The following is a 26026-nucleotide window of genomic DNA, read 5'->3' as shown; positions in this document are numbered from 1 at the left end:
TCATATAAATGATTCTTAGGAGGAAAATGTTTTTACTTACATTATTTGTGCAATAGAGCAAAATATAATTTAGAGGAATAATTAGCCATAAGCCACAACTAATAGTATTTTTTCTGCTTTTCCCAAAGAATTGTTTTATATTTATTCAGAGTTAAACTATTAGTTCAAAAACAAAGGATAATTATCATCTATTGTTACTCTCCAAAATAAAATTGTTGCAGGAAGGGGGATCCCTTGCAGGGCCTGAGAGTGGGCTCTCGTCTTACACTGGGCAGTGAATAGTCTGAGGAGTCAACTGAGCTGACAAAGGAAGAGACTTCATTGGGCAGAGGTGCCCGGGGGGAGAGCAGTAGGGTAAGGGAACCCAGGAGAAACGTTCTGCCAAGTGGCTCAAGGTCTCTGGTTTTATGGCGATGGGATGAGTTTCCGGGTTGTCTTTGGCTAATCATTCTGACTCAGAATCCTTCCTGGTGGTGTACTCATTGCTCAGCCAGGATGGTACCAGCAAGAAGGATTCTGGGAGGTGGTCGGACATGTGTTATTTCCTTTTGACCTTTCCTGAACGCCTCTGGTTAGTGGTGGCTCGTTAGTTCCGTGTTCCTCACCGGGACTCCTGTTTTTATTGTAAAATAACTCAGGTAGATAGTTACTGTGATGCCTGGCCAGGGTGGGCAGTTTCAGTCATTGTGCTTCCCCTAACAAAATGATCAAATGACATCAACTTGCTAGCATTTAGCCTACTTGAAATTTATACCCCTGCAGTTATTTGCTCATTCGTTTACTCATTTGTAATGTATGCAATTAGCTAAGCATTGTGCAGTCACTTTTATAAGAGGAGAAAAATAATGATGCTGAGTGAGTAGTTAGAATCTAGTGTGTTAGTGTAAACGTGTAGGTATTCACAGGATATTATGGGCATGTTTACGATGCCATCATCCTTCTTTTTCATAATTGTTGAAATTCATGTACAAAGCCTTCTTCTATCCTCTGTTAATCTGATTCTCTAAAAAAAATAGAAGCAATAAAATATAATCCTTTAGTCTTCCCTAAATGAGGTACCATTATTCTGAAATACATATATGTGTGTATGTGTGTGTGTGTATGTATGTATATGTAGGTAGATAGAAGGATTGACTGATTTACTCTAACAAGAATTGACTTATACGATCACTTGATTATGGAGTCAGAGATTCAAGATCTGTAGATGTTAAGCTGGAAATCCAGGAGAGATAATAGTATAGTTCCAGTCTGAGTCCAAAGACCTGAGAACCAGGAGAGCTGTTGATGTAAGTTCCAGTCCCATTCTGAGTCTGAAAGCAGACCAGTATCCCAGGTCAAAGACCATCAAGCAGAATAAACGAATCCTTTCTTCCTCATTCTTTTATTCTGTTCAAGCTCTCAGTTGGCTGGATGAAGCCCATCAGTTTGGGGAGGGCAATCTGCTATATTTAGTCTGTTGATTCAAAAGTTAATCATACAAAAACACCCTCACAGATACACCCAGAAATAGTGATTAACTAAATACCTGGGGGATCATGATAACATAAAAATATAACCATCACATATCCCATTTAATAGTAGAGGACCTCCACTTTGCCCCCAAAAGTCTGAGTCTTCTTGTTTTTGCCAGGAATCAGTAGAGCAGTTTCAGACATTTTTAGGTCTATTTTCTTCCACTTCTTAAATATCTTGTTTCAGAGAGTCTCAGAAACATACTAATTTATCTGCTCATTCTTTTTTTCTAACAACAGCTCTTTGGGATGAGGCCTCAAGTTTATTTTTAGAGTAAAATTACTTTTCATATAATTTCTTTTTCATTTATATTTTTCTGTATCTTCTTTTAAGTTAATTGATAATCTTGAATTTCAAATGTTTGTTTTCTTTCACAGATTTGCAAATTTTGTTTCTTTGTATTTTGTCATTTGGAGGAAAGAATTTCTCAATTTAATAGAACAAAATAGTTATATGAAAAAGGCACTCTAAGGGCATTTAGCAAAATGTCCACAGGCTCCTCTGTCCATGGAATTCTCCAGTCAAGAATACTGGAGTGAGTTGGCATTCCCTTCTTCAGGGGATCTTGCTAACCCAGGGGTTGAACCTGGGTCTCCCATATTGCAGGTGGATTCTTTACCACCTGAGCCACCAGGGAAGATCTTGGGTAAATAAAACATATATAGTAAAGCAACTCTAAGACAAGTAGTTGGGAACAGGGCACTTCTAATTTACAACCTGACTTTAGTGAGTATAACTCATATTTAGTGAAAACAAAAGACTTGTTTCTATCTTCTCCAGCATTAGGCAATGTTACTAATACTACCATTATTACTCATGTACATGTGAGTATAAGATAGGAATTGATGATGTGTTTGTGTTTATTTCCTTGGGGCTGCTGTGACAAGCTACTATTAATATAAACTGGTTAGCTTAAAAGAACAGAAATGTTTTGTGTCAAAATTCTGGATGCTAGAGAAGTCCAAAATCAAGCTGTCAACAGGGTTGTTAGTTCCTACTGAGGTCTGTGTGGGAAAAATCTGTTCCATTCCTTCTCCCGATAGATGGCCTTCTCCTTATGTCTTCATATCATCTTCCCTCTATTAATGTCTTTTTCTCTGTCTGAATTTCTCCTTTTTATGAAGACCAGTCTTATTGGATTAGGACGCACCCTATCTCATTTTGGAGGTTTCCTGGTGGTTCAGACTGTAAAGAGTTTGCCTGCAATGCAGGAGACCTGGGTTCGATCCTTGAGGCAGGAAGACTCCCTGGAGAAGGAAATGACAACCCACTCCAATATTCTTGCCTGGAAATCCCATGTTTATAGGAGCCTGGCAGACTACAGTTCGCAAAGAGTCGAACACCATTGAGCAACTAACACTTTCACTTTCTCATTTTAACTTGCTAACCTCTATAAAGACTCTATCTCCAACAAAATCACAAAATCCCAGTCACCTTCTGAGGTAGTAGGGGTTAGCAGTCCAACATAACTTCTTGGAGAGATTTATTTCAACCCATAACAGTGTCTTGTGGTTTTTAAAATACGTTGGGATCATGGAGCTCTTTTGAAGACCATTCCCCACTAGTACACACTGAACATTTGTCATACTCTTTCCATGCTGGTATTGTTTTGAACCCTGTTCTGCAAGAAGCTAATGGGAACATGACAGACAAAATGTTCTTTGCTTAGTTATATAAGCAGTGGATTAATATCTTTCTATTTTTGTGATCCTTTAGTATATCAAGGTGCATTGTGAATCTATAGGAAGGTAGAGATAAATTGTTTCCCAGATTTACTTTATACCTATTAATATTTCCTCAAGGACTGTTGTTCCATGGAAGTTACTCTTGAAAACACTAAAGATAGAAGACATGCTTCATGGCATGGTAGGTAGCTTTATGGTCCCAAGTTGATCACTTTGGTGGATTGAAGGAAGGAAGGGAAGGTCAAAGAAGTTTCAGGAGCCTGTGGTACATATGTATATAAACTCTGATACATTGATATGCTATTTGTGCATATTATTTTAATACTGAATGTTATATAAATATTAACACATCATCTTACTAAGCTCTCTTTTGTGGCTAGTTGTATCTGTTTTCAAGAGGGGCAACCAGTGTTGTAATTGTAGAGACAATAGTAATAAAAAAAGATGTAAGCTATTATTGTAAAAATCCTATCCATTTTCAAATCTTGACTTCATGGGTATACATTATAAAATGTAATTTGGAAAACAAAGCATCAGAGCTTTATGAAATTCGTACTGTCCTTAAATTACTAGTGCCGTGAACCTGTGCTTTACAGACTTTCATGCATTTGGCAATTTTATTCTTTTAGGACTTTTCTATGCCATTTAATAACATCAATATGTCCTTTGAGTACAGTTTATGTCTTTTATTTTTCAATGCTGTAATATTCATGAAGTTTATACATTCTGCTGAAGTTATACATCATGGACTCCTTGGTATTTTATAAAAGATTTTTTTTTTAATTTAAAAAACCTTGCTACCATACCCTGAAGATTGAGCCACTGTTTTATTAATAGTGTTCATGCTCTTATTGCCGTATACTATCAAGCAGCCTTTGAGCAAACTAGATGCTTCGATCAAGAAACATTTCTGTTCTTATCATTTCAAAAGTAGAATTGAATTATAAACATCATTAAAGAAAGTAAATTAATACAGCTTTGCTATTTTCTAGTGTTTTAGCCATTAAGACTTGTTTGTACACAGAAGTTAGAGCCTCTAGTTTAATTGCAAAATACACAAGAAGGTATTCTGTAAATATTTTATTGAATGACCTAATAAGTGGACCTATTTCGGTGACAGTCCATGGGGAACTTTAGGATGTGTCCTCAAAGGAAAATGTAGTAATTAGTGATATTAAATGTATTTTTCAGTTTTTATAGTTGATTTTGTTCTAAGATCTTTGAGGATATTTCCCAAATGATGTACTGCTGTTTAGAGTTAGGCTATCATAAGGCCTATGGGACTTAAATAACCATATTGCAAGCTACAGTAAACTTGAATTTGTTGGAATAAGAAAAAAAATTAATTTTATTATTCTTTTTAAATATTTCTTTTGAGATATCCAACTTTTGACTGATAATTTCAGCCAGCATCTGCTCTTGCAGTTAAGTTGGTAAAGTCATTTTTCTTTGAACTATATATGTACACTCTATCTTATATTTACATTTTTATAAAATTTTACTGTTTCTGAAGTAGGCTAAAGGAATGATTGTCTCTAAGACCAATTTGACCCATGTATTATAATTTGATAACAGTTTTATCAAAGCAGAAAAATGTAATATAATTATTATTTTAAGTTGTCTATCAAATCAATTTACCAAGTAATATTTAGTTTGATTTTGTTTTAATAGTTTGGATTTTAAGAATTTTATAAGAATTATGTCTTTTAAAATTTTATAAGAATAAAAAATTTATACAAATTTTTAAGAATTATAAGAATTATATAAACATTCTAGTAGGTATAATTATGAAGCATGTAAAATTAAAGGAGAAAGCTTATCAATAAAACTGTTTTCCTAATCACTACTTAATTGAAGGAATCACTTATTTCAGTTACTATAAGGAAACCTAAACTATTTACTGATAGTGGGTATATTATGCTAAAGGTTTAGGAATCAGAAGTGGCCACATCAGGTTCTTTGATTAATTGCTATGCCTAGTACAGAGCCTGGTACATGGTGATTGATATGTAGAACTAAGGAACTTTTTATTGAGTTGTTGTTTAGTCACTAAATTGTGTCCCCATGGATTGTAGTATGCCAGGCTTCCCTATCCTCACTGTCTCCTGGAGTTTGCTCAAACTTATGTCCATTGAGTCAGTGATGCCATCCAACCATCTCGTCTTCTGTCGCCCCCTTCTCCTCCTGCCCTCAGTCTTTCCTAGCATCAAGGTCTTTTCAAATGAGTCAACTCTTCATACCAGGTGGCCCAAGTATTGGAGCTTCAGCTTCAGCATCAGTCTTTCAATGAATATTCAGGGTTAATTTCCTTTAGGATTGACTGGTTTGATCTCCTTGCTATCCAAGGGACTCTCAAAAGTCTTCTCTAGCACAACAGTTTGAAAGCATCAATTCTTCAGTGTTCAACCTTCTTTTTTGAGTCAGAGTATAGTTGATTTCTACTTAAGAATTAGGGAAAGCATTGGATGTAGTTTCAATGATTAATGGTAGCTGAGGCAATACTTAAAAATGCTAAAATAATGACAGTACTCTGAATAAGAAACTCAACTTGTTCCAGTAATTCAACAGAAAATTATTGTGAAAGGTAATATAAAATTTGGATATCCTATTCTATTAATATTTAATTCTTGGTCAATCTTTTAGGTTCTGTTTACTCAGAATTTCTAGGGATTCTAGCACAGACTTAAAAATTTCACAACAGTGCATTTGTTTGTAATAACTTTTAAGAAATTTACTGTAAGAGTTTATAGGGAGGGACTTTAAGTCAATGAAGAAGAATTACACAAAACTATTTTTAGAATTGTCCCCAGAGGAATGGGATGGGGAGGGAGGCAGGAGGGGGGATCGGGATGGGGAACACATGTAAATCCATGGCTGATTAATGTCAATGTATGACAAAACCACTATAATATTGTAAAGTAATTAGCCTCCAACCAATAAAAATTAATGGAAAAAAAGTTTTTTTAAATTAAAAAAATAAATAAATAGAATTGTCTAACAGTATTCAGTTTATATGCTTATTTCAAAATTGTTTTGACATGAATCTAATGTATGTAAATTTCTTATAATTATTTTATTTATATTATAATGTATCTTATTTAAATTCCTCATAAATTTTATTCATTCATAAACAGAATCCTAATAAGAATATTTAACTTTTGTTCATTTATGAGAAAAGATTATTGATTATCATTCTTATATTTGGCTAACTTAAATTATTTCACATCTGTAAAAATGGGAAGTTTATTGGTCAAAGAGGTCAGATTGTTTACCAACAGTATGGGAAACTCAAGATCAAATTTATATCATTCTTTGTGTCTTAGAAGAAGAGATATCAGTAGCTTCTATTTTGCAGAAATTGAAACACACTGGATTTAAGTAGATTGTCAAGGTAAAATTTAGTAAATTTGAGCAGCAGGTGTTGAACTCCTAGCAGCACTTACCACCCTGCATATAATAGGTTCTTAATATATGGCTCTTCAATTAAAACAAAATTGAATTCAGTATCTTGAATTTTTAATCATGGTATTACACCATATTACTTTTTAACAAGTAACTATGCAATGGCTATGATTCATATCTCCTAAAATTCTTTAGGATAACATTTATTCTAATTTCCCCTGTTCAGAAATAGCATTTTTGTCGAGCACTTGCATTCCCATGTGATATATGGACCACTTGGTACACACATGGCTCAAATACTTTCTAGTAACTACTTAAGAGAATTATTGAAGTTATCCTCTAGATGTATATTCAGAGTATAATGACATAACATATCTATACTGTTGAGACAGGTAGAATTTGAGTAAAATAATTCTGACTCTGTAAGATATTATCTCATTGTTGTAATGAGAGACCGGTAAGTCAGTGAAACCATAAATTTGGCTTATAAATGATAAGGGCATCAGAGTTAGTTCTTGGGAAGAGGACAGAGTAAAAAGCTCACTTGCTTTGTGCCTCTCTTGGGTAAGAACAGACCTAGGAGCTTTGCCTGTATGTTAACTTCATTTAATTTTGTTATCATGGTATAAATTTCTGTGTTCTTTTCCACATTCTATAGTAAAAGAAATTGAATTAATTTAAATAGTGTTCTTAAGATTATGCAGCTACCAGGAGAAAACTTCAAGAATGGAATTCAAGTCTTCCTGGCTGCCATGTTCCCACTCCTCTCAGCTTACTATAATTTTAGAGAGTACCAGTTACCTGCCCTGAATAAGTATGCAAGTTCTTTCATACAGAAAATGAAGAGTTTAAAAAACAAATTTGAAATGACCAAGGGTAAAATAAAAGACTCATCACATTACTTATTTTACTTTGAGAAACACAGTTCATGAGTAACATAAATACATCCCCTGAGGACTGACAGTTTGGCCTATATATATGTTCATTTTGTGGTCATGTTGAAAAGTGAAGATTTATGCATGTGTTTTATTTAAAACATTTAGAAGTCATTGACTATAACTGTCTACCCTAGTAATATTTGAACTGTCTATTCTGATTTCTTCAAGAGTGCTGAGTCCACCTTTCCCATTTCAGTTCTTTATGTTTCAACCCACAATGTTAAACTGGGTCACTTTTAACATAGGTCCAAACTGATTTTCTTCCTCCTGTGTAATCTTTGTGCATTTTAACAAACTAATTATGAATCCATGGGTTAGAGAACTGGTCTTATTATGATTAGTGTCCTTGTACTAATTATATGTGCACTTAGAAATAACAAAATAGTCATGCTTTATGTATGGACAAATTTTGGAAAAGGAAAAAGTTTTAATATAGAAATATGTGTATATATCTAATTAACAAAAAGGAAAGAATGAAATTAATTTGATGCCAGAATTTTGAGATTACTTAAATGACTTTTCAAAATGCAGTGAGTATCTCAAATTTATCAAGTAAATCTGTTCTGTGACTTTAGGATTAAATGATTATTACATTAATTTATTTGTAATAAATTGTAAATAAATCACAAATTTACTTCTGCTTAAATGATTATTACAAATTATATTTACATACCATTTTCTTTTGAATTTTATACTTAGATTGGTAGTCTTTTATCTGTAACATTATGCTTATGTATTCTTCAAACTTGTATACTTGCTTTTTTGTGTTCTACAGAACCAAGAAAATGATGAGCTAAGAGATGCCCATGAAAAACGCAAAGAAAGGCTACAGATGTTACAGACCAACTACAGAGCAGTAAAAGAGCAATTAAAACAGTGGGAAGAAGGCAGTGGCATGTGAGTTACATAGCTCATAAAGGCATTTCCCTAAATATTAACTAGAATGGAGTAGCATCATATAGGTACTTTAATGGCTTTTGTTTGATTTTAAAGAAATCATTTCATAGTCAGATCTTTAGTGAGAATTTTTACATAGAGAATATAATAAACGAAAATAGAAATGTTTATAATAACTATGCATTTTCCTATAATTTGCAGAAATCATGACATAGATGAATTATTATATATACTTTTAATATCTATAGAATAGCTTAATAAAAATATATCTTAAAGCAAAAATAGTTCATATCCATGTGATTAAAAAACTACTTTAAATAAACAAAATGTTGATGTTACAATGTATATAACTCAAAGTGTTTACTTATTTGAAATATATGAGAAATATGAAATTAACATGTGTAGTTAACTGTCTTAAAACTATTTCAACCTAGTATGCAGTTTGAAAATCTTTACTATCCATCAGTTAGTTCTGCAGCTTATCTGAATGAATGGGTGGTCTCAGTTCAATTGCTCCGAACAGGTGTTCAGATCTTGGTTAGTCGTAAGTGGCTCCCCTGTTAACAGTATCAACAGAGGGCAAAGGACTGAATGAGTACAGAAAAATCTACTACCCTCTCATCTTCTGAGATGGATCCTTTAGGGCAATGTTGATGATACACATTGGTCTGTTCTATAGAGAAATACTGTTTCTAAATTGGCCAGTACAGCACTTTTACAAAATAAAGATGAAGAGTTTGTTTTATGTACAGAAAATGAGAACATAAAGGGCATTTGGCATGTTTTGCAGATAATTGTCACATCTAATTTTTTTTTTGAAGAACAGAAAGTGTTTCATATCGCTTGTCAGTAAACCAATGTTAAATCTGTTTATCCTGGGTTTAGCCTCTGTGACTTAGCAGGCACTTTCTAGTAGTCACCAGAAGGATGAAGACTACTTGCTAACTATCTGATGTTCACTGATAACTGCTTTTTTTAAAGACAAAACACATAAACCACAGTCAGGCTGGTTGGCAGCAAGTTCTAGATGTGTGGATTGCTTATAGTCCTTTTTTAGAAACTGGGACATTTTTGCACTGTATGTTTTATTACTAGTAGAATGAATGAGGGAAATAGACCAGAGAATATCATGTGTCCACTTAAAAGTTTACTTTCCATAGTAGCAGTTTAGGAAATCATGATTTTTAGGAAATCATGATCTAAGATTTTAATTTCTACATGCTTAGGTTTTAGGAAATTCTTTCCATAGTGAACGTCAATAGAAATTGGGTACCTATGTGACACTAGCTGTACTTCAAGAGAAGTCTCAATTCCAAATGATTACCCTGAAGTTATGGCATGAATATCATTAGAAAGTTGATTTCAATAAAAAGTTTCATTTCATTTGTAAAAAAACAAGAGATACTTGGTTAGTAGATATTTTTCAATTTTAGGGAATGTGTAAATGAATTTTATTGCACTTTTAACATGTTAAGTAAGAAAGCAATTTCACTTTAAAAATAGGATGGAAATCAGGAAAGTAAAGAGAGTAGATCCTCAACAACTTCAACATGAAGATTCTGATGCTGTATGGAATGAACTGGCCTATTTCAAAAGGGAGAACCAGGAGCTAATGATTCAAAAGTGAGTTTCTTTTTTAAATAATGTGTACTTAGGTAAACATCTGAGAGAAATGTTTTCTATCTTAAAGGCCATGAGAGAAATTCTTTATAAAATTTAGAAAATGAAATAATCTGGTTTGCCAGTAAAAGTAGAGAAAAAAGATTGACTTTTTAATATATATGTATGTATAATGCAATAACAAGTTGCACATTTGCTAACTCTTGCCGAAACAGTATTATATGATCTAGGGATTGTGTTAATTAATGTGGCTCTCATCTGTTGGAGGTGTCGCTCTTCATTAGCCTGTATTTTAGACACTGCCGTGCTTCATTTCTGGAATGAGGTGGAGAGGGGATAACCTAGCCAGCCATCCTTGTTTGATCTCCTAGATACATACGCGATGCAGAATGCCTGAGCTCTCTTGGTTCCCTGCCCTGTCCTGCTAATCCCAGCTGAGCTCATTATGGTGTAGCCTTGCTGCTATTCTTGGAGCCAGAGCTGTCCAAGCTAATTACTGGTAGCAGCAGAACTGCCTGTTAAGGGTCTGGTATGGATCTGCTAACATGGTCCTTGGTAGTGACCTGCAAACGACACGAGGGAATTGCTTTCTTTCTTGCTGTGCACTGTGTGTCCTTTGGGCTTAATGCTGATCCCTCCACATAGGTCTTTTAGCTGCCCTAAGTATAAAACTTGATGAAGGATACTCATATTTTAGAAAACATACAGTTTGCTTCCTTGATCTTCTAATTCACAGCCTATTATATTCAGCTTGCCATAGAAAGAGCACTTTTTTTGGGAAACAAAAAAGAGTTAGACCAACATAATTAGCCTTTTTTGCTACTTAACTATTTCTTTCTTTAATTTTTGATACTCAGATGATGTGATTTTTTTTTTGAAAGACAGGATGTCTTTTAGATTACTAGAATTTAGTATCACGTGGCATAATGTAATTAAAGATCATTGAATTGTCATCCCTGTATTAGAATCTTATTTTACATATTATATAATAATACATGGAACTTAAGTTACCACCTTTTCCATGTGATGATAAACTTTTGAAGAAATGATCACATCAGATTTAAATATATTCTTCTAATTATCTCTTAAAATGCACTACACTCTATTAATATTAAATGATTGATGCTGATAATAGTTTATCTTGCAAATTTTTATAGATTTTATAGATTTGTCCCAGATATGTTCCCTGAGAGTTATTGATAGCTTTGTTGAGATATAATTCACAAGGCATGTAGTTCACCCAGTGGTTTTTAGAATATTCAGGTAGCTGTATACCCATCATCACAATAAATTTTAGATATTTTCATTACTCACTCCCTCAAAAAACCGCATATAGTTTGCCTGTTACCTGCATTGGTTCCCACCCTTTAGCTAACCACTAATCTGCTTTCTGTGTCTATAGATTTACCTCTTCTGGACATCTCATATAAATGGAATCAAATAATATGTGGTTCTTTGTGACTAAGTTCTTTCACTTACCATAATATTTTCATAGGGTTTATCTGTGGTGTAGCATGTGTTAGTACTTTCTCTGACATTCTTTAGTGATCTTTTCGGATAAAATGAATTAAGTGTTAAACCTAATCTAACTAATCATGAGATCTAATCCAGAAAACGCAAGCAGAGGTTAGTTGTCAGTGATGTTTATTTGGGGTTTATTTTATTCGTCAATGAAATAGAACTAAAGAAAAACTAATAAAGCCTTTTAAAGAAAGTTTTGAAACTTTTAGAATCCTAGTCTGTTCACCCTGAAATATGTGTGTGTCACAAGTATCTCTATAAATTAAATTTTCTATCATTTATCAGTTGAATGCTGAGTCCTTAACAGTGTGGATTTTTCCTCCTGAAATTCATTTAAATTTATTAATGTGATGCTCATTGTAAGATAGCTATTTTTCAGATCAGTTTTAATTTATTAAAAAATAGTGAAGTTTGAGGTGATAACCTTTAAGAATGCTAAGTATCAGTGTAAACTTTTGGTCATGTAATGATGTTTTGGGGGTGGGTGGGTTATCTTGTGAAAGATTTATTCAGTTAAGAATTGTGTTTTGAGTTACTGTTGTGTGTGCTGTGTGTGTGACAGGCAGTCTGCTTGGTGAATGAAATGAGAACATCAGACTTCCAGTCTCAGGGAGCTTTCTTGGAAGCATGTTCGGTATTAAGTGTTCTAATGAAGTATGATGTTAAAAATTAAACTTGAAGTATCATGTGCTGTGCTGTGCTTAGTCACTCAGTCGTGTCTGACTCTTTTTGACTGCATGGACTGTAGCCCACCAGGCTCCTCTGGCCATGGGATTCTCCAGACAAGAATACTAGAGTGGATTGCCGTGCCTCCTCATTCTCTAGGAGATCTTCCCAACCTAGGGATCAAACCCAGGTCTCCCACATTGCAGGTGATTCTTTACTGTCTGAGCCACCAGGGAAACCCAAGAATACTGGAGTGGGTAGCCTATCCCTTCTCCAGGGTATCTTCCCAACCTAGGAATCAAACTGGGGTCTCCTGCATTGCAAGCAGATGTTTTACTAAGCTAGGAGGGAAGCCCCAGAAGTATCATAATGAAACAATAAGAAAGGAAACATGTAAACATCTCTTCTTATTCATTGAAGTTAGTTTGCACATAAAGACTGAATTTTTTTTGTTTTTAATTTATATATAGTACATGTTCAGCATAGTATTTTGAGTTATAACACACATATACAAATAGATTTGAGTAAGTATGACCACAATCAGGATACAGCCTAGTTCTATCATCTCAAAAAACTTCCTAGTCCAACCCACTTGTAGTCAAATCCTCCCACCATCCCCAACACCTGACAACCACTGATTTGTTCTCCCTCCCTAGAGCTTTGCCTTTTTTTCAGAATGTCATATGCATGGAATCATATAAGCTATAACTTTTTGAAACTGGCTTCTTTAATTTGGCATAATACCTTTGAGATTTATTCATGTTGGTTCATCCAGTTTGTTCCTTTTTTTTTTTTTTTTTTGGCTAAATGATATTGCATCATATGGCTTCCTGGTGGTTCAATGGTAAAGGATCCTTCTGCAAAGCAGTAGACACAGGTTCGATCCCTGGGTCAGGAAGATTCCTTGGAAGAGGACATGGCAACCCACTCTAGTATTCCTGCCTGGGAAATCCCATGGACAGAGGAGTCTGGTGGACTACAGTCAGTGGGGTCAAAGAGTTGGACTTGACTTAGTAATCAAACAACAAGAAAATTTCATTGTATAGATTTACCACAGTTTGTCTGTCTCTTGAAGACTACTTGGGTCCTTTCTAGATTTTTGTGACTATGTATAATTTTCTGCTGCAAATAGATTTTTATGTGAACATAGCTTTTTGATTCTTTAAGGTAAATACCCATAGTAGGGAGTGACCCTACTATGTGTATCTTTGATGTACTTTTAACTAAGAAACTGCCAAACTGTTTTCCAGAGTGGCTATGCCATTCTCATTCCTCTCAGGAATTCATATGAGCCTGTTGCTCCATGTTTTTGTCAGCACTTTTTTAAGACCATTCCCGTAGGAGTGTATTGATATTCCATTGTGATATCAATTTGTATTTCCCTAATGACTAATGGTAATGACCTTTAACATGCTTATTTGCTGTCTTTATATTTTCTTTTACGAATGTCTCTTCAACTCTTTTTTTGATTGTTTATTAAATAATACTTATTATTTATATATTCTATATGCAAGAGCTTAATCAAATATATGATATTGCCTTTTTATTCCTAGAATAGTGTCTTTTGCATGACAAAAGGTTTAATTTGGTAAAGTTCAACTTTCTAATCGATTTTCTTTTATGGACTATGGCTTTGATGTCACATCTAATATCTGTTTTTCTGACCTGAAGTCACAAGTATTTATCCAGTGTTTTCTCTTAAAAAGCTTTCTATTTAGCTCTGCAATCCATTTTTAGTTAAGTTCCATATAGGGTATGAGTTATAGGTTGAAGTTCATTATTTGCAAAGATAAATGTCCAGTCGTATCAATATCATTTTTGAAAAGACTATTCCTTCTCCAGTAAATTGCGTTTGTAACTGTTAAATATCAGCTGACTATATTTCTGTGGGTCTATTACAAGACTCTCTTTTATTCCATTAATATGAATTTCTAAACTTCTGTGAACCCTACACTGTTTTGATTTCTGCAACTATATAATAAGCCTTGAACTCAGTGTGAGTCAAACAGCTTTATTGTTTTTCAAGTTGTTTCGGCTTTTCTAATCCCTTTGCTTTTCCATAAAAGTTCTACCTGTGAAAATAGGCTTAAAAAATAGCTTGAAAACCAAACTCTTGTGGGAATTTTGACTGAAATAGTGCTTAGAGAATTGACATATTAACCACATTGAGTCCTCTGTTCCATGAATACTTAATTTGTTGAGATTTTCTTTTATCAGTGTTTTATAGTTTTAGCATGCAGTTTCTGTATGTCTAATACCGGTATTGCATGCATGCATGCTAAGTTGCATCCAGCTCTTTGTGACACTATGGACTATTCATAGCCCACCAGGCTCCTTTGTTCACAGGATTCTCAAGGCAAGAATACTGGAGTGAGTTCCCATGCATTCTCCAAGGGATCTTCCCAACCCGGGGATCAAACCCACATCTCTTATGTCTCCTGAATTGGCAGACAGGTTCTTACCAGTGCACCACCTGGGAAGCTGCTGTTGTTAGATTTGTACAAAGTAACTTTTGAAGCTATTATGAATGGTATTATGACTTTAGTTTTGATTGTATTTAGTCTGATTGTATATTGCCAGTATGTAGAAATGTTATATTTTTACATGTTGACATTATATCATACATTATTGATATATTATAACAAAATCTACTGTTATTATTTTCTGATCCCTCAGTTTCCCTTTTCCCCCTTTCCTATATGTCACTTGAACTTATTTTTAGAATTAGGTTTTTATTTATCTCTAAGGTTTAGTGTTTTTTTTAGACTGTCTTTTAAGGTAGGCCAAACATTCTCTTAAGTTTTTCTTTACCTAAATGTCTTCACCTTCATTTATAAAAGATATTTCCAGTGGATGGAGTATTCTAGGTTGGCAATTTTTTTTTTTTTTTTTTTTGCTCTGGAAGACTATACCACTTCTTTCTGGCCTCCATGGTTTCTGATGAAAAATACTTTGTTAGTTGAATCATTGCTCCCTTGAAAGTAATACATCATTCTCTCTAGGTATTTTTAACAATTTTTCCTTTTTCTTAACTTTTAAAATTTTGATTATGATATGTTTTGGCACAGACTTGTTTCTGCTTATTCTTTTGGGAGTTTTATACTTTCCTTCAATCTCTAAATATGTACCTTTTATCAAATTTGAGGAGTTTTGGCCATTATTTTTTCAAATTTTTTTTCAGCCCCACATTATTCTTAGTCTGGGACTCAATTAATATATATGTTAGATCTTTTAGTATTGTCCTGCTGGTCTCTGAAGCTTTGTTCATTTTACTTTTTAGACTATTTTATCTCCATTGTCCAAACTGGGTAATTTTTATTCTGTCTTCAAAATTCTTCCCTTTTTTGTCTGGCATCTCTTATTTAGCCCATGCAGTGAGGGTTTTTTTAAATTTTTTTTTATTTTAGGTGTTGTGTTTTCAGTTCTAGAATTTGTTTGGTTTTTCCTTATATCTCTTATTTATTTGCTGAGATTTTCTATTTTTTTCAAGATAATACATAACCATTCATTGGAGCATTTTAATCATGGCTGTTTTAAAGTCCTTATCAAGTAATTCTGACTTGTATGTTATCTTGCTATCATTTCTTAGTTATTTCACCATCAAGTTGAGATCTTTGTTCTTGGTATGATAAGTGATTTTCAGTAGTCTCTTGGATATTGTAGTATTATGTTTTGAGACCCTGGATCTTATTTAACTCTTCTACTTTAGCAAACTTCTGATGCCATCATGCCTGAGGGAGAAGGTCACACTGTTACTGCCAGGAAGAGTGGGAGTCTTAACTGCTAACTTGACCCCTGCTGACATCACATTGAAGGTGGTGTGGAAGGATGCCTCATTGCCCCTTGATGGACGTGGAAGTCCAGGCTTCTTATCTGGTTTCATTGATAGAAAGAGCGAGGCTGTTTTCTTCTTCTTCTTTCTCCAGTGGTATATGGCTAGAGTAGAGGTGGTTATTATCAAGAAGATTTCTGTCCTGCTAGTCTGTCCCTTTCCTGGTTCTTTGGCCTGAGAGAGCAGACTTTCCTTGAGACATTTTGTTTGTGTCTTTTGGCATTTCTCCAGTACTAAATCGAGAATTTTAGGAGGAAAGAAGAAAGCTGTGGAACTTATCACTGTGATTTGTTCTTCTAGTGTTGTTCCTCACTCCTAAGGTCCTATCCTATTCTTCTCTTTGCCTTTCAGAGTCTTCCTGTATTTGTTTTATGTACAGATTTTCCTCAGCTGTTGATGTGGTTCTGTCTTGATAAGCCCATCCTAAGTTTAACATATTGTAAGTTTAAAAAGCATTTAATATACCTACCCTGAATGCTTGCTGAGTCACTTCTGTGTCCAACTCTTTGTGACTCCATGGACTGTAGCATGCCAGGCTCTTCTGTTCAAGGAATTCTCCATGAAAGAATATTGGAGTGAGTTGCTATGCCCTACTCTAGGGGATCTTTCTGACCAAGGGATCGAACCCACATCCCTTACATCTCCTGCATTGGCAGGCAGGTTCTTTACTACTTGTGCCAACTGGGAATCCCATAACTACCCTGTGCGCTTAGTTACTCAGTCATGTCTGACTCTTTGCAACCCATGGACTGTAGCTTGCCAGGCTCCTCTGTCCGAGGAATTCTCCAGGCAAGAATACTGAGTGTGTTGCCATTCCCTTCTCCAGGGGATCTTCCCAACCCAGGGATTGAACCCAGGTCTCCTGCATTGCAGGCAGATTCTTTACCATCTGAGCTATCAGGGAAGCTATCTAACTACCCCCTACCTGATGTCATATCTTAGCCTACATTAACTTAAATGCATCTGAACACTTAAATATGCCTGCAGTTGGGAAAATCATCTCATACAAAACCTATTTTACAATAAAGTGTTAAATATCTCATATAATTTACTAACTAGTGTACTGAAAGTGAAAAATAAAATGGCTGTATGGGTATAGAATGGTTGTAAGTTGTAAATGGCTGTTTACTCTTGTGATTGTATGACTAGCTGGAGCTGCAACTCTCTGCAGCTGCCCACCATCATGCAGGAGTATATTTTAGGATGCCACTAGCCCAGGAAAAATCAAAGTTCAAAATTCTACGTACAATTTCTACTGAATGCATATTGCTTTCATACTATTGTTAAGTTGAAAAGTCATTGTCAAACTATTGTAGATAAAGGACCACCTGTAATTGTGTTCAGAGTTTTTATATTTAATTAATGGGAAGAATAGGGGTAATATGTCTACTTGTCAGGAACCAGAAGTTTCAGCTGGTTTTTCTATAGACCAGGCACTCTTATTTTTGTGTTATACAGCATGATCTAGTTTAATCTAGTCCTGACTATTTAAGGAGTAAGTCTTACCCCATTTATGCAGTAACAGGGGCTTCCCAGGCGGCACTAGTGCTAAAGAATCTGCCCGCCACTGCAGGAGACACAAGAGACTAGGTTCGATCCCTGGGTTGAGAAGATCCCCTGGAGTAGGAAATGGCAACCTCATCTAGTATTGCTGCCTGGAACATTCATTTCATAGACAGAGGAGCCTCGTGGGCTACAGTCCATGGGGTTGCAAAGATTCGGACACGACTGAGCGCATACAGTAGTAGCTGTCTTTAAGCTACAAGGGAAAACATTAAAAGAAAATGTCTACAAATGTGAATAGTACTTGTATATCCAGTCTTAAAAACTGAGTTTACTTTTCAAAACCTTAATAAGAAATTCTTTGACAACTCTAAATCCAATCCAGTCGTAAAAGTTGAGTTAACTTTCTGACTCTTTGCCTTGCCATGGACTACACAGGCAATGGAATTCTCCAGGCCAGACTACTGGAGTGAGCAGCTGTTCTCTTCTCCAGGGGATCTTTTCAACCCAGGGATCGAACCCTGGCCTCCCACATTGTAGGTGGATTCTCTACCAGCTGAGCCACCAGGGAAGCCCCAATAAAAAAATTATGACAACTCTAAATCAGTTTTTAAAATATAGTTAAATGATACTAGTGCTGAACTATATTACTGTGGGTTTACCAATAATTATGGTCAGAGTTCTGTTGTGGCTGTAGTATGACAATCTAAGGATTTGAAAAATTTGCATGGATTATAATTCATATAATAATTCATTTAGATTTATAACATACATCTACTTATTATATCATAATTATATCCTTACAAAAGACTATGAACTTAGTAGTGTATGAACTATAAATTGGATGGTTCCTTCAGTGTTTATCTAATAAATATTCATATCTTCATTTATTTATCTATTCTGTATTTAAACTGTATCATTCAGAACTAGGTGCTATGCTCGGGACTTAGTATGCAGTGGCATACTGAAGAGGACTAATTTCAAATTCTAATGAGGTTTTTTCTAGGGGCACCTGCCATGTACTGATAAAGTGAAACCACTCTTTGGGATACTAGATAGAAAGAAGCAAGGAAAGCCTACAGAAATGTCAGTATGCTCATAGCCTTTTCACTTAGTTGAGGATGTTGCCTTACTGACACTAAGTTAAATGTATGAACTAACAAGATCATGTTAACATACTGCTAAACAAACATGGTAACATTCTCCTAAATATAAACATTAGTATAAATGTTTGTGTACATTCTTTCTGAGTAGTGAATATTAAAGGGACTCCAGTACTGCAGGATATTAAGCTTTTCTTATACAGTAAATCCACCTCGTCTTTATATGAACCCTAGAAGTCAAGGGAAGATGCACAGAAATCAACAGTATGTTTTCTGTATCCTTGGCTAAATAAATCAGGTGCTTGTAGGGGGTCGGTTCAGTACAGTTGCTCGGTCGTGTCCGACTCTTTGCGACCCCATGAACCGCAGCACGCCAGGCCTCCCTGTCCATCACCAACTGCCGAAGTCTGCCCAAACCCATGTCCATTGAGTCGGTGATGCCATCCAACCATCTCATCCTCTGTCATCCCCTTCTCCTCCTGCCCTCAATCTTTCCCAGGATCAGGGTCTTTTCAAATGAGTCAACTCTTCGCATGAGGTGGCCAAAGTATTGGAGTTTCAGTTTCAGCATCAGTCCTTCCAGTGAACACCCAGGACTGATCTTTAGGATGGACTGGTTGGATCTCCTTGCAATCCAAGGGACGCTCAAGAGTCTTCTTCAACACCACAGTTCAAAAGCATCAATTCTTCAGTGTTCAGCTTTCCTTATAGTCCAACTTTCACATCCATACCTGACTACTGAAAAAACCATAGCCTTGACTAGATGGACCTTTGTTGACAAAGTAATGTCTCTGCTTTTTATTATGCTGTCTAGGTTGGTCATAACTTTCCTCCCAAGGAGCAAGTGTCTTTTAATTTCATGGCTGCAATCACCATCTGCAGTGATTTTGGAGCCCAAAAGAATAAAGTCTGACACTGTTTCTCCATCTATTTTCCATGAAGTGATGGTACTGGATGCCATGATCTTAGTTTTCTGAATGTTGAACTTTAGGCCAACTTTTTCTCTCTCCTCTTTCACTTTCATCAAGAGGCTCTTTAGTTCTTCTTCCCTTTCTGCCATAAGGGTGGTATCATCTGCATATCTGAGATTATTGATATTTCTCCCAGCAATCTTGATTCCAGCTTGTGCTTCTTCCAGACCAGCATTTCTCATGATGTACTCTGCATAGAAATTAAATAAGCAGGGTAATAATATACAACCTTGACGTACTCCTTTTCCTATTTAGAACCAGTCTATTGTCCCATGTCCAATTCTAACTGTTGCTTCCTGACCTGCATACAGATTTCTCAAGAGGCAGGTCAGGTTGTCTGGTATTCCCGTCTCCTGAACAATTTTCCACAGTTTATTGTGATCCACACAGTCAAAGGCTTTGGCATAGTCAATAAAGCAGAAATAGATGTTTTTCTGGAACTCTCTTGCTTGTTTGATGATCCTTTGGATGCTGGCAATTTGATCTCTGGTTCCTCTGCCTTTTCTAAAACTGGCTTGAACATGTGGAAGTTCATGGTTCACATATTGCTGAAGGCTGGCTTGGGGAATTTTGAGCATTACTTTACTAGTGTGTGAGATGAATGCAATTGTGCGGTAGTTTGAGCATTCTTTGGCATTGCCTTTCTTTGGGATTGGAATGAAAACTGACCTTTTCCAGTGGGTGGGTAGTTTTGATCTTTTTATACTAACTTGTAGTCTGTAGAAAATGCTGAAGCTAAGCACTCTGCTAGACACAGGTACACACAGAGAAATAATATGCCACCCTTTTATGGGATCTCACAGCTTATCTGGGAAGTCAGCAGATGTAGAATAAAAACTTCCAATATGGAAACAGTAGTGACAGAAAATGGGAAAAATGGCATTGTAATTTGCCCATTTGCTAAAACCAAAGCCCTAGAGGGTTATAATTGATTTATTTCTCTATCTGAGCTTCTTATTACAGTCCATACCAAATCTTAATAATTCCATATCAGAAATATTTCTCGCATGTATATTTCTTTCCATTCTTGTTTATAGTGCCCTTATCCAGATCACCATCATATCTACCCCACTGCTACAGAGTGATCTTTTAACATACAAATCAGCACATTTCTCCCCTACTTAAAAGTCTTTATTATCTTTTCATTGCTCTTAAAATAAAATCAAACTTCTTTATATAACACTTAAAACATCTTGTCCTCCTTCTTTATCTTCCCTACTTTACCTTTTTTTCTCTATGTGGATATAAGTATGGGAATGCAAAATATTTGCAAATAATTACTGATAAATTTCCAATTTAATGCTGAGTCGTGAACTTGTCAGGGAAGACAGAGTTGGGGGCCAATTATAAAGGAGTATAGAATTTGTGATTAAAGACTTCAATTTATTTTTTAGATGTAGGGAATTTTACCCTCTATATAATAACTAGATAAAGTATTTCAGTGATCTTTTGTTCATTTCTTAATGATAAAAAGTAAACAAGCTATAGATCAATGGCATAACCCAGAATGGAGTGCTTTTGTCTCTTTTGGGTTAAATATTGAATATATGTAGCTTATAATTTCAAAGAATATTTTATAAAATTAAAGAATAATTTCTTGAGTTAGAATATCATGGGAGGAAAGTTCAGCTAACTCTTTTTCTTTTGCAAAGCAAGATTCCCTGTCTTTCTAAGCAAGATTTTTTTTTTTCCATTTGTAGCAATGAGGGTTTTAGGAACTGCATTTCTTTAACATGATTTGGAAATGTAGTTCCTGGGGAAAAAAATGTCTGCTAATCATGGCATATTTTGAGAACAAATGTGTTTTTGGATAACCACTAACAACATGCAAATTACATATTAGTTTTATTTTAAGGCATACAATTCAGTGGCATTTAGTACCTTTGACGTGCTATACAGTGAATTCTTTCCAGTTTTGCCCCGTTCTTTCTCTTTCCTTCTCTTCCATCTGTCCAAAATATAGAAATGGTTTGTATTTTTGTTGTCTGTAAAATGAATCAAAATCACGGGAATATGATATATATTTTTATTGTGGTATAATATACAAAACATAAAATTTACCACTGTAACCATTTTTAAGTATAAAATTCAGTGCCATTAAATATACTCACACTGTTGTGCTACCATCACTGCCATCATCTTCGGAACTTTATCTTCTCAAATTGTAACTCTATACTAGTTAAATAACAACTAGTTAATAATAACTAGTTAAATAATAAATAATAATAACTAGTTAAAAAACTATTACGTGCTTCCCTCAGAACCTCTTCATTTTTACTGTCTCTCTGAACTTGCCTATTCTAAGTACCTCATATATTGGAGTCATAGAATGTTTTTATTTTTGTGTCTGGTTTATAAATATCTTTTTCTAAGTTGTAACTTGTGTCAGAATTTCTTTTCTTTTTAAGGCTGAGTAAAATCACTCTGTATGTATTATATATACCTCATTTTATTTATCCATTCATCTGTTAATAGATATTTGGCTTTTTTCTACCTTTTGATAGAATTTAATAATATTTTTGTTGATTTTCATTTATTTTGCCGAACACTTAACAAGATTATTAGCTAAGAAAAAATATCACTTTGTATTTATTGGCAGATACTTCATTTGAGTAAATGGCAAGTATTTTTTGAGTTTTATTTTCTAACTCTAGAGATTGCTTTTTAACATTGATACCTTAAAAGTTTTTCATACATATGAGATCACATACATATGGTATTATTTTTTGAGTTCATATATCTTAGGTCCACTCAGGCTACTATAACAAAATACTACAAACTCAGTAGCTTATAAACAACTTCTGTTTCTCACAGTTGTGGAGGCTGGAAGCCAGGATGCCAGCATGGACTGGTGAGGCCCTTCCTCCACATTGCAGACTTATGTCTTATCCTTACGCTGTGGCAGGGTTGAGGGTGTTCTCTGGGCTTTCTGTACTAACCCCGTTTATGAGGGCTCACTCTATGACCTAATCACCTCCCAAAGCCTTACATCCTAGTGCCATCATCTTGAGGAATTAGAATTTCAAGATGAATTTCAGGGGAATGCATTCAGATCATAATACCAAGCATATGAAATTTTAAATTTAATTTCTCCCTTAAATTGTTTCCAAATATATGAGGAAGTATAGATATTTTTAACTACACAAGGTATTACACAGGATAAAGATTTCCATAGTAAATCTTAAGTGTTTAGTGAATAATCATTTGATTTTTATAAAAAAAGATATTAAAGCTACTTTAAGTATATTTTGTCATACTAACTCAGTCTATTTTTAAAATACTCTTTCTTTCTCTAGAGAAAATAATTATATCACAGATGTTGAGTTTGTGACCATCTGAATTAAATGCTAATAACCATATATAAATATCACATTTTATTTTGAGTGATATAGGTGACTAATACAAAGTATTTACTTGCTCCAAAAACTACTTCAGGCTTTATGAAAGTTTTGTTTCCAGTGCTGAGCATGGTTCTTAAGGAATAAATAATATCATCAGTGTAGGAATGTTTTTGGCAGTTATCTTCAGAGTTATAAAGTCATTTTATTTAGTAATATCTTTTCCCAATATTTGTAATTCTATTTGGAGAAAATAAAAAACTCTTGAAAGAAAAATTTCACTTTGAAATAGATTCTTAGGATCTTTAAAATTTTTAAATAACCTGAACTAAGATATATAAATAAGAGTGTTCACTGTAGTATTTTTGTAGTAGTGAAGAATAAGAAGCAATCTACTGCTGCTGCTGCTGCTGCTAAGTTGCTTCAGTCATGTCTGACTCTGTGCGACCCCATAGACAGCAGCCCACCAGGCTTCCCCGTCCCTGGGATTCTCCAGGGAAGAACACTGGAGTGGGTAGCCATTTCCTTCTCCAGTACATGAAAGTGAAAAGTGAAAGTGAAGTCGCTCAGTTGTGTCCGACTCTTCGTGACCCCATGGACTGCAGCCCACCAGGCTCCTCCATCCATGAGATTTTCCAGGCAAGGGTACTGGAGTGGGGTGCCATTGCCTTCTCTGAAGAAGCAATCTAAATATCCATAATTAGCTGATAGAAGTGCATCATGATATATTAATATGTTGTTATTGTTCAGTAGCTAATTCATGTCCAACTCTTGCGACTCAGTGTACTGCAGCGTGCCAGGCTCCCTTGTCCTTCACTGTCTCCTGGAGTTTGCTCAAATGCATGTCCACTGAGTTGGTGATACTATATTTATATTAAATATAATGTGAGCTCTGCTGCATTTAACATGAATGAATTGGATCTATAGAGCAATGTATAGCAACTCAAAAGCAAAAGTTGAGTTAAATGAAGAAAATTCAATAATAGTATGTATACTATGTTCTCTAAAAATATAGAAATTTAAGTCATAGAACAGCACTGGTTTTTGTGAATATATATATGTGTGTATGTACATACAAACACACACATACACCCACAAAAATATAGTTCTATATAATTGTATACACAGATATATATATATATAGTATGTAAACATGTACTGATTATTTCTAAGGAGGGAATAAAGGTGGAATAACGGAATGTTCAGTTCAGTTCATTTGCTCAGTTGAGTCCGACTCTTTGCGACTCCATGGACTGCTGCATGCGAGGCCTCCCTGTCCATCGCCAGCTCCCAGAGTTGACTCAAACTCATGTCCATTGAGTCAATGATGCCATCCAACCATCTCATCCTCTTGTCCCCTTCTCCTTCCGCCTTCAATCTTTCCCAGCATCAGGGTCTTTTCAAATGAGTCAGTTCTTCTCATCAGGTGGCCAAAGTATTGGAGTTTCAGCTTCAGCATCAGTCCTTCCAATGAACACCCAGGACTGATCTCCTTTAGGATGGACTGGTTGGATCTCCTTGCAGTCCAAGGGACTCTCAAGAGTCTTTCCAACACCACAGTTCAAAAGCATCAATTCTTCGGTACTCAGCTTTCTTTTTTTTTTTTTTTTTTTTAAATATTATTTTATTAGTTGGAGGCCAATAACTTTACAACATTTCAGTGGGTTTTGTCATACATTGACATGAATCAGCCATATAGTTACACGTATTCCCCATCCCGATCCCCCCTCCCACCTCCCTCCCCACCCGACTCCTCAGGGTCCTCCCAGTGCACCAGGCCCGAGCACCTGACTCATATATCCCACCTGGGCTGGTGGTCCGTTTCACCATAGATAATATACATGCTGTTCTTTCAAAACATCCCACCCTCACGTTCTCCCCCAGAGTTCAAAAGTCTTTTCTGTACTTCTGTGTCTCTTTTTCTGGTACTCAGCTTTCTTTATAGTCCAACTCTCACATCCACACCTGACTACTGGAAAAACCATAGCTTCATGACTAGACGGACCTTTATGGCAGCGGAATTGTTGTTAAATTGCTCAGTGTTATACAACTCTTTGCAACCCCATGAACTGTAGCACACCAGGCTTCCCTGTCCTTCACCTTCTCCCGGAGTTTGCTCAAACTCATGTCCATTGACCTGGTGATGCCATCTAACCATCTCATCCTGAGTAACAAAATAATTTAACTTTTTCACAAAAATGAAAGCTATGGATTAAATATACATAATATTAGTATTTTAAAATCTAAATAATTGATGCATTAATGTTGGTTGCCTTAGTCTACATAATTTTTTTGTGTGTGAACATTTTTCTGCCTTTTGAAGTATGTACTCAAAGAATAGTAATCTTGTATGTCAACACATATTCAAGGATGTTCACTACAAAATTATTTATAATTGTGAAAAATGGAAACAACCAAAATGGCAGTTGATATACCTGTATAACTAAAAGTTAGTTGTATAGCTAAGGTATATTATTATTATACTATATGTATATTATATATATTATAATGATATTTCATTCTTACCATACAAAGAAATCAATTTTAGGTGGGGTGGAGGTCTAAATTTTAAAGATTAAGTAATAAAACTTTGAAGGAAAATCATAGAAGAGCATCGTTTTGTCTTTGTAGTAGACAAAGATTTACAGAATAGAATAAATTTAAACTTAAATTTGGTAAACAGGGCTGTGTTAAAGTCAAGAACTTCTGTTCATTGAAAGATACCACTCAGTTAATCAAAAGGCAACTTTCAAAGCCCAGAAAGACATGTTAGAGTACCAAAAGACAAAGGTATATGTCTAGCAAAGGGCTAATACCCAGAATATATAGTTCCTATGAATAAATAGGAAAAAAACTGTCAATCCAGTGTAAATATGAGCAAAACATTTGAACAAATATTTCACAAAGGAACTATCGCCACATAGGCAATAGACAAATGAAAAAGCACTCAAATTTCTTTGTCCTCTTTTACTATTTTTTTTAAATATGGAAGCTTACATCATTGTAGGTCTTTCTTTTTTTTCTAATATACACATGTA

The 26026-nt window shown here is 35.0% G+C and overlaps 1 protein-coding gene across 4 annotated transcripts in view; it reads left to right on the top strand.

The window, feature by feature from the left end:
- CNTLN (centlein) overlaps positions 1-26026 on the top strand; it is a 428538-nt gene that overhangs the window by 277637 nt on the left and 124875 nt on the right. For 3 of the 4 annotated variants that reach the window (XM_065908220.1, XM_065908218.1, XM_065908217.1), the window contains 2 exons: positions 8313-8434; positions 9938-10057. In XM_065908220.1, coding sequence (XP_065764292.1) covers positions 8313-8434; positions 9938-10057 — 242 coding nt within the window. The remainder of the gene's footprint in view (positions 1-8312; positions 8435-9937; positions 10058-26026) is intronic. The other variant, XM_065908219.1, reaches the window with a different exon arrangement.

The sequence above is a fragment of the Muntiacus reevesi genome, chromosome 17 (assembly GCF_963930625.1).
Source record: "Muntiacus reevesi chromosome 17, mMunRee1.1, whole genome shotgun sequence".
Classification (NCBI taxonomy): domain Eukaryota; kingdom Metazoa; phylum Chordata; class Mammalia; order Artiodactyla; family Cervidae; genus Muntiacus; species Muntiacus reevesi.
Note: the sequence above shows the minus strand (reverse complement) of the source record. Positions and strands in the feature narration are given on the sequence as shown.